General features: G+C 48.2%; 1 protein-coding gene across 1 annotated transcript in view; it reads left to right on the plus strand.

Moving 5' to 3' along the window:
- Positions 1-3,143: 3,143 nt before the first annotated feature.
- The window catches only part of LOC149429407 (microtubule-associated protein 4-like), a 7,440-nt gene continuing 717 nt past the window's right edge, over positions 3,144-9,866 (plus strand). Inside the window, exons 1-3 of the mRNA XM_089666444.1 lie at positions 3,144-3,464; positions 7,047-7,124; positions 8,472-8,553. Coding sequence (XP_089522570.1) covers positions 3,144-3,464; positions 7,047-7,124; positions 8,472-8,553 — 481 coding nt within the window. The remainder of the gene's footprint in view (positions 3,465-7,046; positions 7,125-8,471; positions 8,554-9,866) is intronic.

The following is a 9,866-nucleotide window of genomic DNA, read 5'->3' on the forward strand; positions in this document are numbered from 1 at the left end:
AAATCTCAAGCTTTAACTTTTGAATGTTTCCAGTATTTTCAAATCTGCAGCATTCATTAAAATACAGGAATACCTGGTGATCATGTACAGTGGATATAAAAAGTCTTCACACCCCTGTTAAAATGTCAGGTTTCTGTGATGTAAAAAAATGAGACAAAGATAAATTATTTCAGAAACTTTTCCACCTTTTAATGTGACCGATAAACTGTACAACTCAGATGAACAACAAAGTGAAATCTTTTAGGTGGAGGGAAGTAAAAGTAAAAAACTAAAATGATCTGGTTGCATAAATGTGCACACCCTTGCACTAATCCTTGAAGCTCCTTTTGATGTGATTCCGGCACTCAGTCTTTTTGGGGAGGAGTCTATCAGCACGGCACATCCAGGGGTGGACTGACCATTTGGGAACTCGGGCACTGCCCGAGGGCCCGGGGTCCGTAGGGGGCCCCATGAGATGCCCCTTGGTACCTTTTCATAGGCTTTTTTGGGTGTTGTTTGAGTGTGGGCGAGGACACGGGCCCCGTGATCCCCTATTGCCCGGGGGCCCCATGACTTGTCAGCCGCCCCTGGGCACATCTTGACTCAGCAATATTTGCCCGCTCCTCCTTGCAAATCCTCCAAATCTGTCAGATTGCGAGGACATCTCCTGTGCACAGCCCTCTTCAGATCACCCCACAGATCTTCCATCGGATTCAGGTCTGGGCTCTGGCTGGGCCATTCCAACACTTCCATCTTCTTCTGGTGAAGCCGTTCCTTTGTGGATTTGGATGGATGCTTTGGGTGGTTGTCATGCTGGAAGATGAAGTTCCTCTTCGTGTTCATCTTTCTAGCAGAAGCCGGAAGGTTTTGTGCCGATATTGACTGGTATTTGGAACTGTTCATAATTCCCTCTACCTTGACTAAGGCCCCAGTTCCAGCTGAAGAGAAACTGCCCCAAAACATGATGCTGCCACCACCATGCTTCACAGTAGGTATGGTGTTCTTTTGGTGATGTGCAGTGTTGCTTTTGCGCCAAACATATCTTTTGGAATTATGGCCAAAAAGTTCACCCTTGGTTTCATCAGACCAGAACACATTTTCCCCACATGCTTTTGGGAGACTTCAGATGTGTTTTTGCAAAATTTAGCCGGGCTTGGATGTTTTTGTTTTTTTTTGTTTTTTGTTTTTTTTTTATAAGAAAAGTCTTCCGTCTTGCCACTCTACCCCATATCCCAGACATATGAAGAATCCAGGAGATTGTTGTCACATGGACCACACAGCCAGGACTTGCTAGATATTCCTGCAGCTCCTTTAATGTTGCTGTTGGCCTCTTGGCCGCCTCCCAGACCAGTTTTCTTCTCGTCTTTTCCTCCATTTTGGAGATACGTCCAGTTCTTGGTGACGTCACTGTTGCACCATATTTTCTCCACTTGATGATGACTGTCTTCACTGTGTTCCATGGTATATCTAATGCCTTGGAAATTCTTTTGTCCCCTTCTCCTGACTGATACCTTTTAACAGTGAGATCCCTCCGATGCTTTGGAAGCTCTCTGAGGACCATGGCTTTTGCTGTAGGATGTGACTAAGAAAATGTCAGGAAAGACCAACTGTATTTGGGGTTTATCAGAGGCACTTTAAATGATGGCGGGTGTGTACTGACTCCTATTTAACAGAATTTTGAATGTGATTGCTTAATTCTGAACACAGCTACATCCCCAGTTATAAGAGGGTGTGCACACTTATGCAACTTTTTATATCCACTGTAAGGCAACGCAGAGTTTGTAACTCTGCTACTCAGGGAAGAAGTGTTTCAACATGCACACTACGCTCTAAAGAATAATTCACAATTATTAAAATACCCAATTTTGATACAATATTAATCAGCATGCATTACATTAAAAACCCTGAGACCTATGTGTACCTATAAAGGTGCACCAATATGGGCAGAGATTCACAGACCGAATAAAGCGTGGAGTTCCTCAGGGTCCTCCCCTTTAGCAGAGACCTGTCAATCTGGACTGAGGTCCTCTCCTTCAGCAAAGATCAACCAATCCGGGCTGGGGTCCTCCCCCGGGGCCGAGACCAGCCGGTCCGGGCTGGGGTCCTCCCCCGGGGCCGAGACCAGCCGGTCCGGGCTGGGGTCCTCCCCCGGGGCCGAGACCAGCCGGTCCGGGCTGGGGTCCTCCCCCGGGGCCGAGACCAGCCGGTCCGGGCTGGGGTCCTCCCCCGGGGCCGAGACCAGCCGGTCCGGGCTGGGGTCCTCCCCCGGGGCCGAGACCAGCCGATCTGGACTGAATGAAGTGGGGAGATCCTTGAAGTGCATGTCCTCGGATACAGCTTCCTCTCCAGCGAGGAGAACAGTGCACAGCACAGTAGTGACATTTGTAAAATCTGACGGGACCAGCAGTACATTAGATAAACTCACACTGCAGATATACGGCTATGAACTTGCAGAATGGGAGTGCCTAGGCCAGGGGTAGGCAACCTGCGGCTCTCTAGCTGTTGTGGAACTACATTTCCCATGAGGCACTGCAACATTACAAAACTGACAATTACAGCTATGACTTGCAGAGGCATGATGGAACTTGTAGTCCTGCAACAGCTGGAGAGCTGCAGGTTGCCTACCCCTGGCCTAGGCAAAGAAAGCATTTCTCAGGACACTTCTTGGGCACAACATACATGTCTTGATGCTCACTAGAATATTGATCATCACATTTTTGAGTTTGTAAATGGCAAATGAAGTAGGGAGAACCTTGGAAATCCAGGTCTTCAGCTACAGCTTCCTCTCCGGCCAGGAGTACATTGAGCAGCACAATAGTGAAATTGCAAAATCTGCTGAGACTAGCGGCCGGTCAGCAGTGCCTTAGATGATCTCACACTGCAGATATCCAGCTATGGGCCTAGTGAATCGGAGTGTCCAGGCAGATTAAGTATTTACTGTAAATTGCAAATGGTAACCAGCACTTTTTTTGTTGAGCGATCCAATTTCTCATGGTGGCTCCCATGTCCTTGCAGTCCTGTATTCTGAGTAGTCGGGTAGAAAACCAACCAAACGTCCCTCTGTTGTGACTTGAAGGACAAATCATACACTTTTTTGTGAGTTCTCGTGGGGTGGTTGTAGCTTTTCTCTGTCTACGTTGCTGAATGCTGAGCTCCCGTGTGTGATGAGCAGGCTTGGTGTGGTGGTGGTGGCTCACGGTAATGACTTGTACGTGTCGACACCGGAAAAAAAAAATGTCTCTGCAGCGTCTGCTTCTCCGTTCTCGTCTGCTTCATGTCACCCTTTTCCCGTCATCCTGATAACACTGTCCTCTCCTGTTCTGCGTCATGTGATTTTTCTAACCGTACCTTTCCACTTCTGTTGTCGTTTTCTCCATCCTGTCACGCTCCAGGTCCAGATTGTCTCCAAAAAAGCCAACTACAGCCATGTTCAGTCCAAGTGTGGCTCAAAGGACAATATTAAGCATGTTCCTGGTGGTGGGAATGTAAGTATGGCTCCGGGGGGCTTCTCTGTGCTGCGTACGCTAATGTCCATATCGTGGCTCTTCTGCATGTACTAACCGTGTCTGTGTGCTAGTTCCGTGTACAGAAAGAGTTCTCTGCTGAATGTGGGGGGGGGGGGGGTCCAGAACTGTCGCCATCCCATGAGACCTTATATTACATATGCATGGGGGGGGGGGGTCTGAATCCGAATTATCCAATTGTTTCAATATTGTATATTTATTTATTACAGGTACTTATACAGCGCTGTCAATTTACGCAGAACTTTACATATATATTGTACAGTCATATCAGTCCCTAACCCTCAAGGGGTGTACAATCTAAGGTCCCTGACCCTCAAGGGGCGTCCAATCTAAGGTCCCTGACCCTCAAGGGGCTTCCAATCTAAGGTCCCTAACCCTCAAGGGGCGTCCAATCTAAGGTCCCTAACCCTCAAGGGGCGTCCAATCTAAGGTCCCTGACCCTCAAGGGGCGTCCAATCTAAGGTCCCTGACCCTCAAGGGGCGTCCAATCTAAGGTCCCTGACCCTCAAGGGGCGTCCAATCTAAGGTCCCTGACCCTCAAGGGCTTCCAATCTAAGGTCCCTGACCCTCAAGGGCTTCCAATCTAAGGTCCCTGACCCTCAAGGGCTTCCAATCTAAGGTCCCTAACCCCCAAGAGCGTACAATGTAAGGTCCTTGACCCTCCAGGGGCGTCCAATCTAAGGTCCCTAACCCTCCAGGGGCGTCCAATCTAAGGTCCCTGACCCTCCAGGGGAGTCCAATTTAAGGTCCCTAACCCTCAAGGGGCATACAATGCATTCATACATACACATACTAGGGCCAATTTAGACAGGAGCCAATTCACTTACCAGCATGTCTTTGGAGTGTGGGAGGAAACCGGAGGATCCCCACACAGGCACAGGGAGAACATGCAAACTCCAGGCAGGTGGTGCCGTGGTTGGGATTTGAACCAACGACCCGAGTACTGCCAGGTGGAAGTGCTAACCACTTAGCCACTGTGCTGCCCTATTGTATATGTAAATTTCCCAGAAACATTACCAAGGGAAACCATTTGTAAGTGTTTCAGTGAGCACACATGCTGAAGTTTGTAGCTCCCTATGCTTGCTGTTGCATACTTTGAATATATTCTATAGATGTCTGAGTCAGGGGCGTCCCTAGTGTTTGGTGTCACCCGGTGCGGTAACACTTGGTGACACCCCACTCCGACGATCCCCGCAGAATGGATCGGATCTGCGGATTGAGCATAATGGATCGGACTCCGATCCATTATGCTCAATCCGCAGATCGGATCCATCCTGCGGGGATTGTCGGCTTGCTTTACAACTTACCTTTTCATGGAGCGGGTCCGGTGTCACGCGGTGCGGCGCAACCCTGCACCTGCCTAGGGATGCCACTGGTCTGGATGCACCTTCTAGTGGCCCACTATTTCAGGAAATCTTGGAGACTCTGTGCCTTAGAAACACAAAGATCTTGGAAAATCTTTTCTTGGGGACCTATGATGTTCTTTAAAGGGACATGTTACCAGTATTGGCTTTTTTTTTTTTTTCTTTTTGGTATATGCCCTCACCAAGTGCCTTACCTCACCCAGCTCTGCTGTGGGTGATGGTTGGTCGGGGAACCAGGACCAGTCATCCCATTATCATTCAATTGGTTGCAGCCTGAGGATACGTAATGTCTTCCTTCTGGGCTGGTTGTATATTGGACTAGGACCATCAAGATGCGATGTAGGCGATCTGGGGTGGTGGGTGAAGGTTTGTGTGGCAGGGTCTGAGCCCACCATCGCCCACAGAGGAGCCTAGTTGCGGTATGGACCCTGTGGTAAGGCAGTATGTATATTTGGTTTTGTTTTTTTGTATCAGACGTTAATGGTACATTATATTTATGGGGTTTTGTGTTTTGTATTTGAAGGGTTGACCGTTTCATGTAATATTCTCAATCTAACTGTATACAGCTGGCTTGGGTAGGGAAGGTCACACTGAATGCACGGCTGGTCCAGTTCTGTCCTAGTAGACAATGCTCAAATGTATTACCACTCCGGGATGGTTAGATATTAACAGAGCATGTGTTTCCTGGGGAAAATGTTGCTGCAGGTTCCTTTCAGTACTGCACACATGTATAAAGGATTATTTTACTAAATGATCTGTGCCAAAGGAGGGTCAGCTGATCTGAACCGGGCTCCTTCCCCTTCGGCAGAGACCAGCCGGTCTGAACCGGGCTCCTTCCCCTTCGGCAGAGACCAGCCGGTCTGAACCGGGCTCCTTCCCTTTCGACAGGGACCAGCCGGCCTGAACCGGGGCTCCTTCCCCTTCGGCGGAGACCAGCCGGTTGTACCGGGGCTCCTTCCCCTTCGGCGGAGACCAGCCGGCCTGAACCGGGGCTCCTTCCCCTTCAGCAGAGACCAGCCGGCCTGAACCGGGGCTCCTTCCCCTTCGGCAGAGACCAGCCGGCCTGAACCGGGGCTCCTTCCCCTTCGGCGGAGACCAGCCGGCCTGAACCGGGGCTCCTTCCCCTTCGGCGGAGACCAGCCGGCCTGAACCGGGGCTCCTTCCCCTTCGGCGGAGACCAGCCGGCCTGAACCGGGGCTCCTGCCCCTTCGGCGGAGACCAGCCGGCCTGAACCGGGGCTCCTGCCCCTTCGGCGGAGACCAGCCGGCCTGAACCGGGCTCCTTCCCTTTCGGCAGGGACCAGCCGGCCTGAACCGGGGCTCCTTCCCCTTCGGCGGAGACCAGCCGGTTGTACCGGGGCTCCTTCTCCTTCGGCGGAGACCAGCCGGCCTGAACCGGGGCTCCTGCCCCTTCGGCGGAGACCAGCCAGCCTGAACCGGGGCTCCTGCCCCTTCGGCGGAGACCAGCCGGCCTGAACCGGGGCTCCTGCCCCTTCGGCGGAGACCAGCCGGCCTGAACCGGGGCTCCTGCCCCTTCGGCGGAGACCAGCCGGCCTGAACCGGGGCTCCTGCCCCTTCGGCGGAGACCAGCCGGCCTGAACCGGGGCTCCTGCCCCTTCGGCGGAGACCAGCCGGCCTGAACCGGGGCTCCTGCCCCTTCGGCGGAGACCAGCCAATCTGATCAGCCAGCCAAGATCACGTAATGTAATAGTTAGGCCTTATGTGTCAAAACTGAGGGGAACCTGGAGCAGGATTTTCTCCAGGACGACTTCCGTTAGGGGTAGGTTTCCCTTCTCTATATTGTCATATGATGGTGTTCTATATGTACGGCTTTGATTAGAAATATGAAAATGTATTTCCAGAATGGATGGAATGGTTTTTTTTTTTTTTGTATGCCGGCCAGTAGGGCTCAGTAAGTTGTCGTACAGAGTCAGCGCAGTTCTAGGACCTCAATCCCTTCTGACTTCTAGGTGAATGTCAAAGCTAAGCTCCGCCCCTTGGTTTTATTTATTTTTGAATGAAGACGTATACTGACTCTACAGGACACTGAGAATTCGTTTTCTTTTTATCTTTTCTACTCTGAGTCTATCTATGCTGTCATTGCCTGCTGTCTATACTGCTTCCCCCCCGCAGTCGGTCACCTCGCTATGAGAACGAGCTAAACAACTTATTATTTGCAGGTAACAAACGCTGCAAAGCCATCTGCGGGTGCTGCCCGCCCGCCTGCGTCCAGCAGCAACAAAACTGGCAGTGCCAATGTGAGTAATGGGGCAACCTCTGCTGTATTCCTCTTGTCTTCACTGATCTATCCTGTACTAGACCCATCACACATGCCAGGCTCTGATAATGTGACTCTATGGCAGAAGAACTCCTTACTGGGATCGCCCTTCAGGTGTGTAGTGTAGGGAGCCGGGTCATTCAACACTGGCCGGTAGACGCCAAAAATAATTTTTTTTTTTTCGTATTTCTCAGCGGCTCTATATTTGAGAAATTTTTTAGTTTCTGGGTCTTGACACCTACTGTACCAGAAATAAGGGGGCTCCTATCATCCCTGTAGTAAAGTTTCCGACTCTGTGTACCTGCTGTGTCTATTATGAGGGGTTCCCACTATCCCTGTGCTGAGTTCCCGGATCTGTACACCCGCTGTGCCCATTATGAGGGGTTCCTACCATCCCTGTGCTGAGTTCCCGGATCTGTACACCCGCTGGGCTGATCATGAGGAGTTCCCAGGTACTATGAGATAGCCACCCCATACCAAGTTGAATGGAAAACGGAAACCCCATTTAAAGGGGGCTCTCCTCCCTGTCCTGATATTTATATTCTGACCCTCCATGTGGACCAGATGTGTAGGTATCCCTGGATTGCTATTCTGCTGTAGTTATTAGCTGTAGCTGGGGGGCCCCTTTCCCTCCCCAGCACTTCTCCACATTGCTGGAAGGTGAGTCTAGCCTGACCATGAACCTACCTCCCCGGTAGGCCTGTTGATGAAAATTCCTTCCTCTTTTTTTCATAGGAAAGATTTGCCCATTTACAGCACTGTTGATGGTCATTAAACAATTTTTTTTTCTAATGTGAGAAAAAAAAATTTCAATTTTTTTCAAATGAAAAAAAAATTGAAATTTTTTTTTTTTCAAATTAGAAAAAAAAAAATTTGATTGAAAATTTGAAAAAAAATTTTTTTTTTCTATTTTTTTTCATTTTTTTTTTTCTATTTTTTTTTTTGCCGATCTTTCCACCTTTCACTAAAACGTTCAGTATTTCAGAAAGTGATGCACGGGTCATCCTAAAGCTTCCCAATCTGGAGTTTTTCTGCTATACAGCTACTTCCCTCCCATCTGGCGGGAGAGCGCCCTCCTCCGCTAACACTGGCTTGGATTTTTGCTAATCTAGGTGGATTATTCGCTGCCGATTGTCTCCGCCAACGTCTCAGTTATAGGATCTTTTCTTCCTTGTCTGCCTTTTTCAGGTTGGAGTTTCTATGCGCACTGAACTTGTTCTGTCTGGGTGAGGTGATGTGTGGGGAATGACTGTAATGTACACACACTGGTCCCACTTCTGATCAGGATTGTCTCCTTTTTATAGCTCCATTTTATCTCCTTTTATAGGTGCAGATTACGAACAAGAAAATCGATGTATCAAAGGTTTCCTCCAAGTGTGGATCAAAACCCAATACCAAGCACAAGACGGGTAAATGTTCACCACTTCTGGTCAGGGACAGTTCTGACAGTCCGCTCCTACTTGTAAAAAAAAAAAAACTACTTAAACCCCCAAACGTTATATATATTTTTTTAAGCCAAGGCCCTAGAGAATTAAATGGTGGGTGTTGCATAATTTTATATGTAATGAATTTTAATGCTCAAAAACACACAGTAATACCCAAATATAAAAGATGTTACTCCAAGAAAATGGAAACTAAATTTGTCACATTTTAACCGCCTTCCTGCCGCCCTTTAGTAGAAATACTGCTACAGGGAAGCAGGGGTGTGCAAAATCATACATATACATACACACACATCATACATACATACACATCATACATACATTCATACATACATACATACACATCATACATACATACATACATACATACACATCATACATACATACACATCATACATACACATCATACATACACACATACATACATACATACATACACACACACATACATACATACATACATACATACATACATATACATACATACATCACACACACATACACACATCATACATACACATACATACATACATGCATACATACACGCATACATACACATCATACATATACATACACACATCACACACACACACACATCATACATACACACACACACACATCATACATACATACATACATACATACATACATACACACACACACACACACACACACACATACATACATACATACATACACACATACATACATACACACACATACATACATACATACATACATACATATTTATTTCAGGTACTTATATAGGGCTGTCAACGTACGCAGTGCTTTACATATATATTGTACATTCACATCAGTCCCCGCCCCCGAGGAGCGTACAATCGAAGGTCCCTAACTCACATTCATACATACACATACTAGGGACAATTTAGACAGGAGACAATTCACCACCCAGCATGTCTTTGGAGTGTGGGAGGAAACCGGAGTACCCGGAAGAAACCCCTTGCAGGCACAGGGAGAACATGCAAACTCCACGTGCCGTGGCTGGGATTCGAACCAACGACCCGAGTACTGCCAGGCAGAAGTGCTAACCATTTAGCCGCTGTGCTGCCCATACACACACATACTACAATAATAAAAGTGTGACTTTTATGTCATGGAAACAAAAAGTTATAAAAAAAAAAAAAGTTAAATTGTAAAAAAAAATAGTTACACCCAAGCACATAAAATCCCCCCTCCCCCTCCCCCCCCCCCCCCCCCCCCCATTTTTTTTTTGAGCACACACACAGGTCGGAGGCACTTGCGCAAGAAAACGTTGA

The sequence above is a fragment of the Staurois parvus genome, unplaced genomic scaffold (genome assembly GCF_062004578.1).
Source record: "Staurois parvus isolate SC_StPar_1 unplaced genomic scaffold, SC_StPar_1.0 ptg002711l, whole genome shotgun sequence".
NCBI classification, from domain to species: domain Eukaryota; kingdom Metazoa; phylum Chordata; class Amphibia; order Anura; family Ranidae; genus Staurois; species Staurois parvus.